Source organism: Eretmochelys imbricata, chromosome 3 (assembly GCF_965152235.1).
Source record: "Eretmochelys imbricata isolate rEreImb1 chromosome 3, rEreImb1.hap1, whole genome shotgun sequence".
NCBI lineage: Eukaryota > Metazoa > Chordata > Testudines > Cheloniidae > Eretmochelys > Eretmochelys imbricata.
Window position 1 is genome coordinate 114,366,874 of NC_135574.1, and position 20,460 is coordinate 114,387,333.

At 41.7% G+C, this 20,460-nt stretch overlaps 1 protein-coding gene across 5 annotated transcripts in view; it reads left to right on the forward strand.

The window, feature by feature from the left end:
• MTHFD1L (methylenetetrahydrofolate dehydrogenase (NADP+ dependent) 1 like) overlaps positions 1–20,460 on the forward strand; it is a 249,431-nt gene that overhangs the window by 161,818 nt on the left and 67,153 nt on the right. For all 5 annotated transcript variants that reach the window (XM_077813207.1, XM_077813210.1, XM_077813209.1 and 2 more), the window contains 2 exons: positions 3,960–4,060; positions 4,769–4,946. In XM_077813207.1, coding sequence (XP_077669333.1) covers positions 3,960–4,060; positions 4,769–4,946 — 279 coding nt within the window. The remainder of the gene's footprint in view (positions 1–3,959; positions 4,061–4,768; positions 4,947–20,460) is intronic.

Sequence of the window (20,460 nt, forward strand, 5' to 3'; positions counted from 1 at the left end):
TATTATCTGAATTCATGGACTAACCAAATGCCCATTAAGGAATCTACTTGTGTCATTACCATATGAAGGAACCTGATTATTCATTGCGTGTGTACAGTTACCTTTTTTTCACAAGTCTTTTATTTACCCTTTACAAAGGCCCTTTTGTAAAGGCCCTTTACAACTTAGGAGCTGAAATGTTGGCATTTCTTTCCCTTTTTCTGTCCCTCCTTCCCTTGACATTTGTAAGTAAAATTAAAGTATATATGAAAATCTATAGAAAGTAATAGTTATATTATCTCTGTTCGTGCTAACGACAGGGAGCCACTATTTCCAAGCCTCACCTTATACAAAAAAACCCCATAAACAAATGGCCCTAGGAAATGAAACAGGAAGAGATTCTCTAACACATTCAAAATAAAGAGTCCTATCCAGTCTCAGCTGTTAGGATAATGTGCTGACTCTAAGGCTTAATATTAATCCTGCTCTTCATGCCTGGTGTTAGACAGCAAGATGGCACAGCTCAAACATAGGCTATATATGTTTAAAGAATAAATATGTGGGCTATGTTTCATCTTTGTGGATAAAGCCTTTGTGTAGCCTATTACTTGTGCTTTAGCTGCTGTCTACTTTTTTTTAATTACAGTTTTGCAACCTGGTTATTACTAGGTTTAGTATGTGTTTCTGATATAGAAATCTACCAACCACTTTACTTCTGTAAGGCATTACCCATGGTATGTTTGGCTTATAAAAATAATACCTAGTTCTCCTATAGTAGTTCTAAACAGTGGATTCAGGAATAGAGGGATTAATGAAGATAAAATATTTTTTATATCAGTCCTTACGTTACATGATGGGCAAATTCCTATTCCAATGTACTTTTCCATGGAAAATCAGTATACAGTCTTGGCAAAGCCTAAAACCTCTAAGGGTATGTCTACACTACAAAATTAGGTTGATTTTATAGAAGTCGATTTTTAGAATTCGATTTTATACAGTCGATTGCGTATGTCCACACAGAGCGCATTAAGTCGGCAGAGTGTGTCCTTACTATCATGGCTAGCATCGACTTACAGAGCGGTGCACTGTGGGTAGCTATCCCACAGTTCCTGCAGTCTCCGCTGCCCATTGGAATTCTGAGTTAAGCTCCCAATGCCTGATGGGACAAAAACTTTGTCACAAGTGGTTTTGGGTACCTGTCGTTGGGCCCCCTCTCCCTCCGTGAAAGCAACGGCAGACCATCGTTTTGCGCCTTTTTTCCGGGGTCCCGTCTGCCAGCCCCGCTCAGCCCGCTGCCTGCCTGGATGATCGGAACCCCAGGCAGGCAGGAGGCTGAGCGGGGCTGGCAGACGGAGCCCCAGACCGGCAGCGGGCTGAGCAGCTCAGCCCGCTGCCATTCTAGGGCTCCATCCACTGGCTCCTGCCAGGCAGGGTCCCAGCCGCCAGCCCCGCTCAGCTCGCTGCCATGCTTGCCATACCACTGCAAGCATGGAGCCCGCTCAGCTCACCGTCACCGTACGTCTCCTGGGTGCTGCTGGCAGTCCTGCATTGCTACACAGCAGCAGCTCCTTGCCTTTGCGGCAGATGGTGCAGTAGGACAGATAGCCTTTGTACGTTTCCTGGGTGCTCCTGGCAGACCTTGGTGAGGTTGATCAGGGGTGCCTGGACGGACATGGCTATCCTCCTTTTAAAGCACCGAATGGGAGTGACTCCAGGTCATTCTCGTTTTTAAGTTTCGTCTCATGGAGATTCAGTTCTGCCTGGAATATCATGCGAGCTGGAGGCTTCTGCCTCAGGCTGCTCTCCCAGCCAGCAGCATGGCATGGTCACACCTACCCCAGCCTGCCCCTTGTTCCCATGGCTCATGAAGCCTGAACAATAGTAAGGAGCAGTTCAATTTGTGGAATGACAAATCCAGAATGAAGGATTGCACTCCATGGGCCACGTTAAGATTATTTCAGAGTCCTAGATAGCATTTCTTCCCTATAAAAGGCTTCATGAAAATTTTCCCCCGCCACTTACAAAAATGTTAATTTATCAGAGCAGCTGAAAGGGTAAGGAACCTGGGACTATAACTTAGAGAGAGCTGCCATATTATTTAACTCATAATTGATATAATTCAAAGTAAAATTTCACAGCACGGTCTGTTCTAAGACTAAAAATGCAGGAGGGGAGTCCGAGAAAGAAACAGTGACCTGTTTCCACCCGGTTTCAAACCGGGGACCTTTCGTGATAACCACTACACTACAGAAACCCATCTTGAATGGGGCTTCTTTTTTTTTGCCACAGATTTTGTTGAATGCACAGGAATGTTTTCTCTAGCTACAGAAGCTACCTAATGCAATGTCTATACCTATGGCCTTCCTGCTCACAAAGCGGTAATACCCCCTCCCAAGGCTGACACAGTGTGGAGTGTATGTGAAACACCGACCTGGCTTGGGCAGGATCTCTAGTGAGGCATGATACTTTTGCTGTTAAGCAAACACAGCAATTCTTTCCTGGCCTCTGCCACTGAATGCCCCCATGCATTAAGCTGTGCCCTGTAAGTGCGGGAGGACTGCATGAGCTCGGAAAACATGTCATCGCGAGTGCGTTTTTTCCCGCCTTCTAATCTGCAATAACCTCAGGGACGGAGATGATAGGGGGAGCGTAGAAACATTCTACGATTCTGGAGGGACTGCATGGTCACCTGTGCTGCTGAGTGCTGCTGAGTTCGCCACCCTGACCAAACAGGAAATGAAATTCAAAAGTTCCCAGGGCTTTTCCTGTGTACCTAGCTAGTCCATCGGAGTTCAAAGTGCTGTCCAGAGTGGTCACAATGATGCACTCTGGGACAGCTCCCAGAGGCGACCCCAAATTCGAGCTGGCGATGTAGATTTTAGCGCTAATCCCCTCATCGGGGAGGAGTACAGAAATCGATTTTAAGAGCCCTTTAAGTCGAAACAAATGGCTTCATTCTGTGGATGGGTTTAGGGTTAAATCGATCTAACGTTGCTAAATTCGACTTAAACTCGTAGTGTAGACCAGGGCTAAGTCAGGAACAGGATGGAACAACCTAAGAAAATCAACAGTAGTAAATCACCTGGACTGTATGCTTGTATGTTCACGTGTGTGGGAAAGAGAGAGCTGTCTGAGTGGGCTTGTCTTGTCTTGTATTTTAAATGTCCCAAGTTTGAGAGGCTTATGATCTGAACCACCTCCCACTGAAGTCAGTGGGTTTTTCCATTCACTTCAGTGGGAGTTGGATGGGGCCTCATGTCAGGTAGCATCCCTGTCAACCATCCTCTCTGGGAAGCTTTTGGTATTTGGGCCTTTAATAGAATGCCCGCATTAGTGTTATCTCACAAATTAAGTGGCATCACACAAAGGATTTTGATTTGAGTGAACTCTCCCTGCATTTGAGCTTGGAAGGAGAATGAGAAAGCTAGTCCATCTCCTCCTTCCATTTGTCTTCCCTGGGCCTGGATATGTGGTGAAAAAGGATCCTAGGAGGAACCAGATGAGATAGCGTCAGTCCTGTGATGGAAAGCTTCAGCAGCAAATGTCTTAATGAATTGTATTACTGTGTAACTCCTTTAGATGGAGCCATGAATTAGAGTGGGGGGAACTGGCAGCAGTCCATACCACTGCCAATGTCAACTGGCCCACAGATGTTTTCTGACATCTTGTTTATTGATTGGCAGCCAATTGGCAGCAACTCTGTCTTGCTTGTGTCCCAGAAGGGAGCAATCTGGCAACGTGCTCAAATGTAAAAGATCTAGACCCTGCTCAGTTATGTAAATGCGGCTGCTGCTACTGAAGTCAGAATTAATAGGATACATAAAAGTATTTTGTCTGAAGCCTATTATGAAGGTTACCCATAAATATAAAAATAATTACAACTAACCATGTTTGTTGTAATTTCAGGAAATTTCTTTGGCTAGAAAAGATGTGACACCTTGCCATTTCTTTCCGTTTGTTTTTTTGTTTGTTTAATGTAGAATCTCCAGCTGGTAGCTGATGGCTGTTGTAATCTACAGAAGCAAATTCAGATTGCTCAGCTCTTTGGAGTTCCTGTTGTAGTTGCTCTAAATGTCTTCAAGTAAGTCACTCCATCCTTTACTCATGCTAGTGGACCCAAAGCTCAAGCTCATTGTTGTTGCATGAGGTGTAATCACTTACTTCCTCACCTCATATAGTATATTAAATATATTACCACTCACAGCTGGGTGAAAATCCAGGAAGTAAAATTAGTATTAACTTCATATACCACTCAAAAGAGTTACAAAGATTCTGCTGGTGTTGTGACCTAATTAAATATGCTTGTTCAGTCCTGAAAATATTTTAAAATTCAGAAAACTGTAATGCAATTTTCAGCGTTTTATTTAGAGCACCTTCCTATTTACATTTGTTTTTTCAATCCACCAATCATGGCATGAAGAGAGAGGCTTTTAAAGGAAAGAGAGAGAAGTTTATATTTGACTTGTAGAAAGGATTTCTTTAAAAAAAAGAGTAAATTTTTTATACATCCTGAAGCATATAAAGATTTAAAAAAAACCTCTAGCTGCCTCTTTTAGAGGTTTTCAAATCACATAAATATACAATGGTATTGTATATGATTTGTAATACTTATTTAAATGAAACATTCCTACTTCAATGTACCTAAGACAGTTGGGGTTTTTATAAACATTTAATAGTATGATTTCCATAACTAACTTGTTTCACAACTGTAACTACAGAGCATTGCTTAACAAATAAGGCTGTACAAGAGTAAATAAACAAAATAATGACAGAACTGTTTGGTTGGCAGAACTGACTCCCATGCTGAAGTTGATTTAGTCTGTGAGATTGCAAAACAGTCTGGAGCATTTGATGCAGTGCCCTGCAATCACTGGTCAGCTGGTGGTAGAGGAGCTGTGGAATTGGCTCAGGCTGTGAGAAAAGCTGCCAGTCAGGAAAACAGCTTCAAATATCTGTACAACTTGGAGGTAAGATGATTAAAAAGAATGTTGCAATAGTTTCAGATGGAGAACAAAGAGGATGTTGCAACAAATCTATTTAGCGTTCCTTTCAGATGTCAGCTATAAGAAGGTGCTTGCTTGGCTTAATAATATCCCAGGCGTTGCAGATTAAAAAATAAAACTATTACTGAAGATGAAATAGTGAGTACTTCTGGCAGTACAGGACTGCTCGCTGCATGATAGCATACTTACTAGCGCTTTGTCTTGTTTAGCTTTAAATATCCCCAGTGATGAGGCCTCTGCTGGTCCTAGGAGGCTTTTCATGGCATTCAGCTGAAATTTCATTTTCTTGATGTCATCCTGTTTGAAATGCATACACCTGTGACGCCCTAAAGTGTTCCTTTCCTTCTTTAGGCAAAGGATAGTTTCTCAAGACTTAGGTTGTATGCACATCTCTACCATTGATGTGCTCTCTGACATTGAAAAAGTCACTTACACTCACTGTTCTTCAGTTTACTTGTCTGCAAAGTGCCCGGTGTTACAGCATCCCCAGGTTGCCAGGAGGAGCAATTGCAGACAAAGTCCTTCTTGGCCCCTACAGCCGCAGGGTGGAACGCACTCAGTGCAGACAGAATGTTTGGAGAATTATATTGCCAAGAATTTTGCTAACAAGCCTCTACTGAGCTTGTGCAAATAATGGTTTTCAGAAGCTTACAACTTGGCCAAGTCTGGGTGGATTTTCACAGGAACAGCAAAATGCAACTGTCTAACTCCTTGGTGGCACCCTCCCCCACAACACTGCCAAGTTTCAATCTCTGTTTCAATAGATGAAGGTGCTAGAGCTTATCAAGAAAAATACTTGTAAGACTTTTTTTTTAACATAAGCAAAACCAGTTTATTTTCCCTAATTTAATTCTTGCAAATAACAGAATTGTTTCTGCTGAAACTTTCTTAAAATTTCAGCCTGTGGCAGACATCCAGCATGGAAAAATTTCATCTGGAATTGTTGAAGTTTGGTAGTTATAAGCAACTAAAAACAAAGTCTCATAATGGAAAGTGTCAAGCAGTCTTAACTCTAAGTGTTGCTATCAGTCTTGTCTGTAATGACTTGGCCTGTTCATACTTAGAGCTGAATAATTGATTTCTTCGGTTCAGTGGCTGATCTGAAAAAGAAAAAAGTAGGTTTGTTTCGAACCAGAACTGATTTTTTTCAGTTTTCCTCACTGAAATAAAAAAATAAAAAATTGTTTGGCTCTAGGGCAGGGGTGGGCAAAGTTTTTGGCCGAGGACCACATCGGGGTACGAAACTGTATGGAGGTTAGGGAAGGCTGTGCCTCCCCAAACAGCCTGGCCCCAGCCCTCTATCCGACCCCTCCCACTTCCCGCCCCCTGACTGCCCCCCTCAGAACTCCTGACCCATCCAAACCCCCTGCTCCTTGTCCCCTGACCGACCCCACCCCCTATCCAATGCCCCTGCTCCCCATCCCCTGACTGCCCCCCGCCACCCCATCCACATCCCCGCCCCTGACAGGCCCCCGGGACTCCCTTGCCTATCCAACCGCCCCCTGTCCCCTGACTGCACCCCCGTCCAACCACCCCTTGCTTCCTGTCCCCTAACTGCCCCCCCCCCCGGTACCCCTTGCTCCTTATCCAACCGCCCGCTCCCCGCCCCCTTACCAGGCCGCTCAGAGCCCCAGGAGCTCGCAGCCTCGCTGCGCAGCGGCGCAACTGCGGAGGAAGGGGGACAGCACGGGATGGTCCAGGGGTTCAAGGGCCAGGCAGGATGGTCCTATAGGCTGGATGTGTCCTGCAGGCCGTAGTTTGCCCACCTCTGCTCTAGGGGAATGTTTGAATGTCTGTCTGGAATGAAATTTTCTAAATAAAAGGTTGATTTGAAACGACATGTTTGAAATGAGAAAAGGAGCACTTGTGGCACCTTAGAGACTAACCAATTTATTTGAGCATAAGCTTTCGTGAGCTACAGCTCACTTCATCAGATGCATACTGTGGAAAGTATAGAAGATCTTTTTATACACACAAACCATGAAAAAATACCTCCTTCCACCCCACTCTCCTGCTGCTAATAGCTTATCTAAAGTGATCACTCTCCTTACAATGTGTATGATAATCAACGTGGGCTATTTCCAGCACAAATCCAGGGTTTAACAAGAATGTCTGAGGGGGCGGGGGGGGGGGGGTAGGAAAAAACAAGGGGAAATAGGTTACCTTGCATAATGACTTAGCCACTCCCAGTCTCTATTCAAGCCTAAGTTAATTGTATCAAATTTGCAAATGAATTCCAATTCAACAGTTTCTTGCTGGAGTCTGGATTTGAAGTTTTTTTGTTGTAATATCACAACGTTCATGTCTGTAATCGCGTGATCAGAGAGATTGAAGTGTTCTCCGACTGGTTTATGAATGTTATAATTCTTGACATCTGATTTGTGCCCATTTATTCTTTTACGTAGAGACTGTCCAGTTTGACCAATGTACATGGCAGAGGGGCATTGCTGGCACATGATGGCATATATCACATTGGTGGATGTGCAGGTGAACGAGCCTCTGATAGTGTGGCTGATGTTATTAGGCCTTGTGATGGTGTCCCCTAAATAGATATGTGGGCACAGTTGGCAACGGGCTTTGTTGCAAGGAGAGGTTCCTGGGTTAGTGGTTCTGTTGTGTGGTGTGTGGTTGCTGGTGAGTCTTTGCTTCAGGTTGGGGGGCTGTCTGTAAGCAAGGACTGGCCTGTCTCCCAAGATCTGTGAGAGTGTTGGGTCATCCTTCAGGATAGGTTGTAGATCCTTAATAATGCGTTGGAGGGGTTTTAGTTGGGGGCTGAAGGTGACGGCTAGTGGCGTTCTGTTATTTTCTTTGTTAGGCCTGTCCTGTAGTAGGTGACTTCTGGGTACTCTTCTGGCTCTGTCAATCTGTTTCTTCACTTCCGCAGGTGGGTATTGTAGTTGTAAGAAAGCTTGATAGAGCTCTAGTAGGTGTTTGTCTTTGTCTGAGGGGTTGGGGCAAATGCGGTTGTATCGCAGAGCTTGGCTGTAGACGATGAATCGTGAGGTGTGGTCAGGGTGAAAGTTGGAGGCATGTAGGTAGGAATAGCGGTCAGTAGGTTCATTTCCAAAGTGTCAAAATATTTTGTTTGGACATTTAAAAAAAAAATCCGGATGAAAGTATTTGGTGAATTGATCCAAATTTGCAAGTTTCAGTGCCCTCAAAGATGTATTTTTCAGCAGATTTACTATATGTCAAAAAAAAGGTCCCCATTTCTATTTATCTTGCTTGAAGAAGCCTTAGTGCTTCATTTCTCATCTATTTCTGACAAGTGGGCACTATTTCTGATGGGGAAGATGGGGGAGGACTTTTTCGTGACTCCTTTCTCTTGAATCTCTGCCTCTACTGTTTCAGTTTGTTTTCCTCACCCCCAGGCCCTTATCACTCCCCCTCTGTCTCCTCCTTTCCTTTGGCACCCTCATCTCGCTACTTTTCTCTCCACCGCCTCTTGTCCACAGAGATCTCAGAGAGGGCAAGCACCTGTAAATGGGCCAATCAGCAGCTTTATAATTACCTTAGTGGAATGAAAAAAGGGTATTTGAACATAGGGCATAGTGGGTAATTTTAGCCTGACAATACTGGGCACTGAATTCTTCTGCTCAACAAAAGACCAGGTACCTCATGGTGACAGTCCCAAGGAGATGAATGTGGTATAAAAATCAAGAGAATTAGATATACAGGAAGTAGGTATGCAGGATGATATAGGGGTATTTTCAGTGTCTTTCTGCCTCAACCTTGTCCTAAAGGGACACGGATGAGAGGATAGTTGAGTCTTCATTCCTGTTCCAGTCCTATCCAGAGACTGCCAAATTCAATGAGCCTTCTTTGGTTTGGTTTGGTTTTTATGGGGATTTTTTGCTGAGGGTCAACAGACAAGGGGCAGTGGTGTGGGGAAATGCTTCAGACACCCTTATAGCCAACATGAAGGAGTGGAATATTGACAAACTCATGGGAAACCCAAGCTCTCAACAGACCAAAATGGAAAAGGACCTGGTGGCAAGGATCCCAGTATTTTGAGATCCAACAGAGAAACTGGAAAGGAGGAAACAACGTGCCGCACTCTGACTCAGCAATCCAGATCTGCCCCTTCCATTGGGAAATGTCTACCCGAGTTGTGACAAGATCTGTGGATCCCAGATCAGTCTCATTAGCTATCTGCAGATCCACCAGTGATAACTGGCTTTCATTTTATGAAAACCAATCATCCGCAAACTCCAAGAGATCACCAATGGGGTTGCCAAGGGATCAGGGTGGTAAGGGAGGAGTGAGAATATTGCAGAAAGCCCTTTATTCATCTCTTACTGCTTCAGATTCGCTCTTCATCCATTTAGTCCATTGATGTTCATTGATTTCCCCTGGTGTGGATTAATTTCAGATATGCATGAAGTCCTAACCACTTCCAACAAGTCAAGTTACTTTGGGAGAACTTAAAAGCCCCAGGGTAAATTCATTCAGTATCTTAACATTGTGTTCCAAATGTTTCCCAGAGTCGGGTGAAAAAAACTTTAAATCTGATTCTTGGATCCTTTTTATTTTTCTCACTTACATAGTAAAACAAAAGGTTGTAGTATATTGTTTTTGTGTTTCAAATTAGGAGAATACTTCGAATCAGCTGAACTTTATTTCTCTGAATTTTTTCTAAGCAGCATGTCTAACTTTGTATTGCTTCACATCATGTTTCCAACTTCGTCTTCTAAGAAAATTCTGTTTTCACATGTTTTGAAATCTGCATAGTATATGAAAAACGAAGAAATATTTTCAGGATGAACTGGTGTGATATAGTGTCACATACAGTCAAATAGTGGTAGGAATTGAGAATCAGTTACTCTGTTGTATTTCAGTCTAAATGTAGTCACGTGCACATGTAAAATAACTTTCTTTTCAGACTCCACCAAGTTATTCTTGCTTATAAAACAAGCTACATTAAATTTGATTTTTCCCCTCAACGGTTATTTTTTTAAACATTAGGTTTATCTGGCATTTAGCACCATATTAACAAATACTTTTCAAGAGCTAGTATGAACAAGTAAATAAGTACTATGAGAGCAAAATAAATTTCAAGCATATTTGGAGGGTGGTGTGAAGAATAACTATATTGATTCTGAACATGCAAGAAAGAGATGTGAAAATCAGCATGTCTGGTGTCCGGGACAAGGAACAGCCTACAACAAGTTTCCCAAAGGGCCTGTCATATTAAAAGTGTAGGGAGGAGCATACATAAAGGGCTTGTAATATCAGAAATTACACATGGGAAACTTTAAAAAAAGGAAAAAATAGTCAGAAGTAAGGCGGAGATTTTATTATAGCCTTTGAAGAGCCATAACTTTGTTTAAAATATTATTAGCAGTGGTAAGAAATATTTTATTAGCATGTGGTTTAAAAAAGACAAAGTTTGGTCCCGGTGCATACACTAACCCATCTTATTTTGTCATTTGAATGTTTTTTCTTGTCGAGTATTTCTTTTTTGGTGGTTGGAGAATGAAGTTGGCTACAAAGACCTTCTGAACTCTTTACAAAGTAATCTGTACTTCATTGTGTTTTTTTTGGAGAAAATATATTTGGCACATATGGAAAATATCAGAATTTCAATTCTTATCAGTGTAGACTTCCTTTCTGGGTTCACTTTTCTTGAAGTACGAGTCTTTAAATTACAGCAGAAAGCTATTACTCAGAATAAACTGACTGATCTATTAACATAAGCTTAGATAACCAGGGTTAATGGGGGGAGAAGAGCAGGGGATAGAAGCATGTGCATCCCATTCGAAAAATTTCCTGGCTTCAATGGTTAAAGTACTCTTTCTTAAACAAAAAAAAAAACAGAAGTAGAGGTAACTTGCTGCAGTAGTGCATGCCCAGTAAAGTATCTGGGTTCTCATATCCCATTGTTTTGGCAAATGAAAAGATTCAGGGTTTAGTCTCCCTGCGGGTGCACTGAACTCTCTCTGTTAGCATCAACATACCTGAGACAAAGAGATAAGGAAGCACTGGTTTGAATCAAGGCACTTCGCTAACTCCTCTGCTGGAAGTGGTGCTCTGTCCAGCAAAGCAGCTTGAGCACAGTGAGCCAGTGCATGAGCAGGAAAACAAGACTGACACAGCTGGAATTAGAGAGAAGAGAGAGATGAGACTAGGGGAGAGGTAACTGGTGCAGAGAATCAGCACATTCTGTCAGTCACAGAGACTTACCAGTGTCTCTTAAATAGATTCGGACATAGTGAACTGACAGCTGTGATAGGGAAGCCAAAAATCACCTAACTTCTGCTAAAAAGGAAAACTAAATTGGGAGAGGGGAGAAATCACAGGAGAAGGAAGGGGAAGGGTTTCTTTGGCATTTCAGCATTTCCAGATTACTTCTATTTTTCTAATATATTTGTCAACTTCCTGTGTTGGCATGGAGTACTTGTGGCACCTTAGCGACTAACCAATTTATTTGAGCATAAGCTTCGCGAGCTGTAGCTTACGAAAGCTTATGCTCAAATAAATTGGTTAGTCTCTAAGGTGCCACAAGTACTCCTTTTCTTTTTGCGAATACAGACTAACACGGCTGCTACTCTGAAACCTGTGTTGGCATGACATCATGATGTCACCAGTGTTGCCACATTATGGTGTAGAGTCAGTCTCGAAGATATTTTGGAACATTTCCAGTGTCCTGCATAGCCAGTTTTCAGGGCACAGGACAGCATCATCACAATCAGGGCCATTTTGTGGAAAATCAAGCTAGAGGGGCAACCATTTTTAGTGAGTATTCAAAGCCATTAGCAACTTCAGCAATGGTGTTTTTCTTCCTTCTCTCTAAGGGTGACAGTGCCATATAGAAAATGTTCTAGCTCTTTTATGCTCCTGTGGTCGTTCAGCGCACACGTTGGCACCAGTTCTGCTGATCTCAATTTCAAGTGGAAGAGATCTGGTGCTGCCACAAAGCAGGAGCTCAGTAAAGCATCAGACAGTGCAAAAACTGCAGGCAGGAGCAGCTCTGCATTGTTTGGCTCATCTTCTGTCTACATCTCATAGTCAGAAAAGGGGTAGAGAATAAGAATGAGTTGGAGCAACAGAGGAGGGGGGAGAAAAGAGCCTGTAAATTGAAAGTGGGTAGGAGAGGGAATGGAAGGGAGGGCAAAAGCCTAGAACAGTGGTTTTCAGACTGTGGTCCATGGTCCCCTGGGGGTCTGCAGACTGTCTAAGGGGTTCCGCAAAAGGTTATCATTACCAGAGAACAGTGATTTTCCACCTGGGGTCCACAAACTCTTGAGGGTCTGCACAGTATGTCTAAGATTTACAAAGGAGTCTGCACTGCCATTTGAAATTTTTTAAAGGTCCACAAACGAAAAAAGGTTAAAAACCATTGACCTGGAAAAATAAGAACAGCATAAAGAGGAAGGCAGGAAAAGCAGTAAGATTTCAGCAGGGGAGAAAACATAATTGTTATTAAAAGGAGCTAGGTTTATGGGCTCCTGGTTTGAAAGTATATTAAAGGAGCTGGAACTAGGGATAAACAGTAAAGGGGGCACAGAATTAAATACTCCTTATGCTTTCCTTTAGTGTAAGATAGTTCTGTTTTTTTATTCCAAAAAGATAAGGGAAGAGGATGGCTGAGGCAAGTTGGGGGAGGAATGAGCACTTATCTTCAGTGACAGCCCCGCTACCAAAACCATCACATTCTAAGGTCACCGTGTCATCCCATTTGTCTGTCTGTTCTCTTGTTACCTTTTGTCTAAATTCTAGACTATGAGCTCTATGGAGCAGGGAATATCCTTAGGGTGGTGTTTTATACCATCAAGTGAGGTACCAAATCCTGCGTGGGGTCTTCAGATGCTACTACAATAGAAATAAATTATAATACTCAATTTGTCCCCTTGCTGGAACACCTCCCAACCCATGACTTGTGGCCATTTTTCACTCACTTTGAAACTCAGGCCACCCTGTTTTCTCTTCCACCCATTTGATCAAAGAACCATCTATCAGCATAGCCACAGTGTGTGTGTGTGCGTGTATATATATATATATAAAAAAGCCAATTTCCACACTGCTGTATAAACCCCTTTCTCCCCCAAGAGAGCTTGCTTCAAGCAGAATCTGGATGTGTTTTGCACTGAATCAAAAGTTCTGAGGTTGGAAATTCTTTGTTCCCATCCCTCTCTCGCTTTTTTGGGGGTAGGCTCTTGACAGCATGGCAGTTTTATGTTTGTTTTTATTAAATATTTTTCCCATTCTTTTCGTCAAGCAATTTTTAGACACAGCTGGGGTTTGAATGTTGGGGAGATGAAAATAAATCTCTAAGGCCACAGGCTTAGGTGTTGTTTCATGAACTGTTTAACTCAACTAGATATGAGCTTTTCCACAAATTAAAAAACAAAAATCTATCCTATGCCTGCAGAGACAGGGTGTGCTGTGGGCTTGGGAATCATCTGGTCAACCACAGAACTTCTGGAACCAGAATATACAGATGAAATAAAAAACATATTTATTAAAGTGTAGAGGAAAACTCAAAGAAATGAAAGCTTAGCTATGCAGTCAGCTATTATTTTAGCATGGCACTCTATCACCCCACAACACCTTCAGCAATACTGTTGTCATGTGTTTTTGCTTGGCAGTGTTCCTGATGCAAAATGAGAGAGATGTATAAAGACGGTTTCATTTAGTCGAGAGATTATTATTTATTATCTTTTCAATGTGTATATACAAGTTAAAAAACATCAATCCCAAGCTCTATGCTATTTTAAGAATTTTTTTAAAATGCAAGCCATATAATAAAATAACAAACCCAGGGGTTTTTTCTCATCAAAGAACAATAAACCAGCCAACATATTGCTAATGGACAACTGGACTAAGACAAATGTTTAAAGTATGTAAATTGTAAAACTTTTAAAGAAGAAATGATGGCACAGCAGCATGGACATACATAACACAGGTGTTTAGAAAGCTTCCATGGGTGAACGCCATCAGTTTCTGCAAAATATAAACTTTCTTAAAGCTAAACTAACCTGAAATCTCTATCCCTTATAATTGTGAAGAGAGCCTTTCAAACGTAATGCAAGCAGGAATCCATGCAGTGCTGTTTTCTTAAATCTCATTCCAGTGACTCCTGTGCTTCTGCTGCTGCTCATAGCTTTGCCAGGCTCCACCAAAGTGAAGACTGAATAGAGTCTCGTAATTTTTCACTCCAGCCATTCGGAACAATGTTAGATTTGACTCTGCTGCCATTTGGGAAAGGCACGGGGAAGGAGGATTTAAAAACTAAAGTAACAGACCACATCCACTCATGCAGCATTCTCTGGGGTTGGATGGGGAAAGTGAGAGAATGCTCCTTCTGCTAGCAGCCAGAGAAGGTTGAAGGGGCCTCAAATCTATTAGCCAGTATCTGATACAAAAGTGGGAATTCTGAGCAGAGTCAACACCCTAGCTTACCATCTTTACCTTTCCCATCTGGTAAGGTAGGGAATTGGAGTCTCACCTTGGAGTTGTCCCGGAACGCATTCCCCGCTCCCACCTCCTTCACATTGGTCTTTGGATAGTAGGTTTAATCTCTGGCTTATTGGTGTCTGGTAAAATGACAAGGCATTACATGTGAGAGGATGGGAGTGATTGGGTGAGCAGGTGGGTTAGTGAGACTGATGTGATAAATTATACAAGTACTTTATTGAGAGGTGTGAGAGAGGGGGATTTTGGTGAGAAGAATAAAGAAGAGAAAAAATGTATGTAAAGAGAGAACAACAGACGGGGGTGGGGGGTAGATGGAGAGAGAAAGAAAAGAGGAAACACACTGAAGACAACTCAGGAAAATGTAGCCCGTGATCTACTATTGTAAGAAAGCAAATGGGGAAGGGGAAAGTCAGTGAGTAAGGCTGGGATATGAGAGTCTATTATAAATGAGTCTTTGTAAATTACGTTTTTAAATAGAAAGTGTGTTGACAATGTTGAAATTAAGTACATTAAGTAATAAGTAGGGCCCTACCAAATTCATGGTCAGTTTTGGTCATCTTTATGGTCATAGGATTTTAAAAATCATAAATTTCATTATTTCAGCTATTTAAATCTGAAATTTCATGGTATTGTAATTGTAGGGAGCCTGACCCAAAAAGGAGTTGTGGGGGATGGGGGCCACAAGGTTATTGTGGGGGGGTGTTGGGGTACTGCTACCCTTCTGTGCTGCTGCTGGCGGTGCGTCTGCCTTCAGAGCTGGGCAGCTGGAGAGTGGTGGCTACAGGCCTGAACCCAGCTCTGAAGGCAGACCCACCGCCAGCAGCAGGAGAGAAGGGTGGCATGGTATGGTATTGCTACCCTTCTGCACTGCTGCCTGCAGAGCTGGGTCCTCAGTCAGCAGCCGCCACTGTCTGGCCACCCAGCTCCGAAGGCAGCAGCACAGGGGTACAGCACAGGGGCATGGGATGGTATTACCACCCTTACTTCTGCGCTGCTGCTGGTGGGGTACTGTCTTAGGAGCTGGATGCCCAGCCAACAGCCACTGCTCTCCAGCTGCCCAGCTCTGAAATCAGTGCAGAAGTACTGCTACCCCCCTAAAATAACCTTGTGACCCCCCTGCAACTCCCTTTTGAGTCAGGCCCTCCAATTTGAGAAACACTGGTCTCCCTGTGAAATCTGTCTTAGAAATATCTACCAGTGCAGGAATTAGCTGTCATAAGTATGCATATTGGCATATAAATGTCCAATTTATAAAACAGTTTAAGCAAATCCATTAAAGTAAAAAAAATTAAATTCCAAAACTTCAGAATCTGACAACACATTCTTATATGAATCTTTCAGGTCAGAGCTCCAGGTGGTTTTAGACAACAGCATCATCATACCTAAACAAAATGTACTTTATCTTACTAATAATCACCCAAAGTTCAGCAGTGAATTCTATGGAAGAAGCATTGGAACAGTGTGTGAACTCAGATCTTTATGGATGAGATTTTCAGCAGCGCTCAGCATTGATCTATCTCTGATCACATTGAAGTCCACAGGAATTTTACGACGGAGTTCAATGGGAACAGAGTTAGGCCTATTCTGAGAGCTTCTGAAAATCTCTCCCTTAAAGATTTTATCAGGAAATAGGTGAATTTTGCCCCTAGATATTTTATTACCATTACTGTACATCTCAAATAGACTCTCTCCATGTCTGGGATAGATTCAAAGTCATAATTAAAGTTGGACTAAGTATTGAGGAGTCAGAATAGTCAGAAATCTAGTTTAGAGCTAATCTTTATTAATTAGATTATTGTTGTTATTATTGCCACTGTCTTTGCATGTATAGTTTGCAGTATTGTATAGTCCAGTTAGTCCCAGGATATTAGATATACATGGTGGGTGAGGTAATATATTTTATTGGACCAACTCCTGTTGGTGACAGAGACAAGCTTTTGAGCTTATAAAGAGCTCGTCTTCAGATGTTATGTAACACATTATGTTCTATATTATTATATATTATCTACAGTAGAACCTCAGAGTTATGAACACCTTGGGAATGGAAGTTTATAACTCTGAACAAAACGTTATGGTGGTTCTTTCAAAAGTTTACAACTGAACATTGATTTAATACAGCTTTGCAACTTTACTGTGCAGAAGAAAAATGTTGCATTTAACCGTCTTAATTTAAATTAAACAAGTACAGAAACAGTTTCCTTACCTTGTCAAATCTTTTTTTAAACTTTCCATGTATTTTTTTTAGTAGTTTACATTTAACACTGTACTATGCTGTATTTGCTTTTTTTGTCTTTGCTGCTGCTTGATTGCATACTTAGATTCCAAATGGTTGACTGGTCAGTTTTTAATTCTGGTGTTCGTAACTCTGCAGTTCTACTGTATATCTTGCATATGTAGTTTTATTCAGGTGGATTCCTCGGTGTAATTATTTTGTATTAAAATAATGAAGTTAATATTTTTATGACTGTCACTATCGCACTTGTTGCATTTTGCTGTACTGTATTAAGTGCTGCAGGATGGAGGTAATATCCAGCTCTTGGAGCTAAGGAGTTAATCATATTCATGGTGTTTGTGACTTCCTGTTTGAATTAATTTGTTTCCACATTCTGCATTCTTACGGGTTGAAGCATGTACCGCAGGTGTCTCTAAATGTGTCACTTTCTGGCAATATATATGCTTTCTAACAAAGCTGTGAGGGTCTGTTGTTTCCCCAGAATGGCACCAGCAGGTATGCATGTAATGTGACCCTACTGCATTTCATGTCATGTTCAGTATAAATATACATTGACTGTTTCATGCTATATTTTGCAGAAGGAGCTTATCTGAAATTAGTTCTCCAATATCTTTAATTTATACTGCATTTAAAGACGCACCAAAACTACCAAAATTAATGAGGTGGTTGCTGGAAATGTCTTTTTTATCAGCTGTTTAAATTTATTCAGTTTATGTAAAAACATCCACAACCTTATATAAAGCGGGGGGAGGGAGGAGGGATGTTTTTGTTTTTTAATTTTCATTTTTAATTGTTTGTAAAATGGAGTTAATACAGTACTTACCTAGATAGTAGGAGCATTGTGAAGCTGTTTGTGAGATGTGTTGCCAACGTCCGATGTAAGATACTATGGATAACATTATTTAAAAAAAAAAAAAAAAAAGAGTAAGTGACTTAGCAGTCGAATTCTCATTGTGATTAAGTCTTTTAGGCTCCTAATTGTCAAATTTCTAGAGGTCTAAAGATGCAGATAGGCACCTAGTGAGATTCTTACTAATTTCAATGGGGTAAAGCACCTCGGTGCTTTTGGAATCCCAATAGTCACCTATCTTAAGCACCTAAATATGTTTAAAAATCTGATCTAAATCCCTTTTGCAAATGGGGCTCAGAAGCCTACGTTATTTAGGCACTTCTCAAAATTTTACCCTGTGGCCCTGAGTCAGCAAATGCTTAAGTCTCATTGACTTAAAGTTAAGCGTGCTTTGCTAAATTGGGAACCATAAAAGTGCAAAGTATGGGCCAGATCCTGCAACTGGATCTGCAAATGTGGATCCCTGTGCCAATCAGTTACAGGATCTAGCCCTACGAATGTTGTTGTTGTTAACATCATTGAAGTTATTGGTTCCTATACTGCAATATGCTGAATGCTCTCAACTTCTATTGAATTGCCATGGCATCTCTGACTATTATTGCACATTATTGCTGTTTAAGATGCTGTTTGTCTCTTAGAATTCTCTTAACAATGCACATTCAATATCCTTTCTCTGATTTGGTGGCCACTTTTTCAACATTACTAGAATATTTGTGTTCTTGCAACTTGGGATTTGTATGAATACAGATTCTTCTGACTTGTCCTCTCCACTTAGAAATTTCTATCTCATTGGATTTATGGAATCATTTCAGTATGGAATGGAAACAAGACACTTTAACGTTTTTGTTTGAGGAGTTTTAGTTAATTCTAACTGGTAAAATTCATAACATAAAACCTTTGTTATGAAAAAGATGTTTAGGCTGTTCTTGTTTCTTTGAGTGACCTGGTAGTTGGAGATGTTACTCAATGACCGTATTAGGGTTTTAGGATTTTGGTAGCAAAGCGTTTGATGACTTTATTGAGAAAGTAGGGACAATAAGCTTTCTTAAAAGGCAAACGCAAGAAGAATCATGAATTGTTCATAAATGTTATGTAGACATCCTGCTCACTGCTGTGGTAAATAGGTAAAAACTGACTTCAATTAGTAGAGCCTCGATCTTGATAAATCCTTTTTTTGTTGTTTTAATTGAATTGAGGGTATGCATCACATACTGTACCTTGTGGTTTCTATTTAGAAGATGGTTCATGAAATTACATTGAATTGTTTAGATGTTTTACTTAGTCTGAGTCATGGAGAAAAACTTTTAGTTCCAAACTCTGAACTGATATTAAATAGGGATAGCCATGGACTCTAAAAAATATAATACCTTTTGAAAAGGTTAGTTTCAGATAAACAGGGGAATCCCGCACACAGTACAGTGCCCCTCAAACTCAAGCGAAGTGTGTGTGAGAGCAAGCTCAGGGCTGATTAGAGCAGTGATTCTCAACCAGGGGTCCAAGGCCCTTTGAAGGGTCATGAGCAGGTGTCCGGAGGGCCACCAAGCAGGGCCACCATTAGACTCGCTGAGGCCCAGCGCAGAAAGCCGAAGCCCAGCTGCATAGAGTTGAAGCCCAAGCCCAGGCCCAGAGCCCTGCCACCTGCAACTGAAGCCAAACCCTGAGCAATGTAGCTTCATGGGAGCCCCGGTGGCCTGAGACCCCAGGCAATTGCCCTGCTTGCTACCCCTTAACACTGGCCCTAGCGTTTATAAGCAGAAAGACAGTTATTGTGGCACAGGTGGGCTGTGGAGTTTTTATAGCATGTTGTGGGGGCCTCAGAAAGAGAGAAGTTGAGAACCCTTGGATTAGAGAGCTCCTGGCTTGCTCCTGCCAAGACAATACTTAGCTGGTGCACATCCAGTTTGACCTAAGTTCCATGCAATTCTGAAAATAGGCTCAGGCATATATGCAAGGCTTTATCCACTAGCCTCCCCATTGGTGCGTATGCGTCCTACTCTTGTGACTGCCTCCTCCACCTTTGAAAACTGCATTCACACATACTCTTACAAAGTCATGTTTCTGCCTGGCCAAACATTCAAAAATTTTGGGGCATTATCATTACCCAAATGTAGTTTAAATAGGAGCTTGAGAAGTATTCTAAATTCTTGTAAAGCAGTACCATATACTGGTACTCTCATACAACTCCATTGATAGGCTTGAACTCAATCCTGCAAGTTTTTGAGCAACTTCTGGGAGCAGCAGGACACCCTCTATCCTGCTTCAAGTAATCAGAGCTGGTGGTAGCCAGCACCTGGCAGGAATGGGCCCTTGGTTTGGAAATTATAAATACGGCCACCGGAGGAATAAGTACAAGAATTGTCTTGGAGTGGCCTGTTTCTGGAAAAATAGTCTGCAGTATTGTGAAGCAAATACAGTTTGACTCTAAATGAACAGCTCTGCCTTTTGAACACTTCATTGCGACTTTAACACATTCTGCTTCTTAAAAAAAAAAAAAAGTTAAAAACCAGACAAAGAGGCAACAGGAGGCTTTCTGTTCTCTGCCAGTCAGCTTATTGACAGTAGACAGTGGAATGTTTTCTTGTGCTGTGGCTTTGAGTACTTGGCTGCATTCAGGCAGCACCCAAAAGACAAGTTAACAGAGATGTTTTGCATTTTTTCCTCTGTATTTACAACTGCAGCTGACATGAAAGTATCATAATAATGGTCATGGGAGAGGTTTAGTCTCATGATGGCTATCTATGCCAGCTGAAGTATTCCACTCAGTTTAGTGTTGCCAGGAATTGCATCCAGGATATTTATGATCCATTATCTCCGACCTTCATTAGATTTTATTGCATGGGTTGGAATCTGTTAGAAAGCCTAGAGTCAAGAATGTTACATAATCCCATGCAGTTAAATGGCAGTAGCCATGCAGTCCTCATGTTCAAAAGATAGCCAGGGGCATAGTTTTCATTAGACCCCATTTTACCAGACTTTTG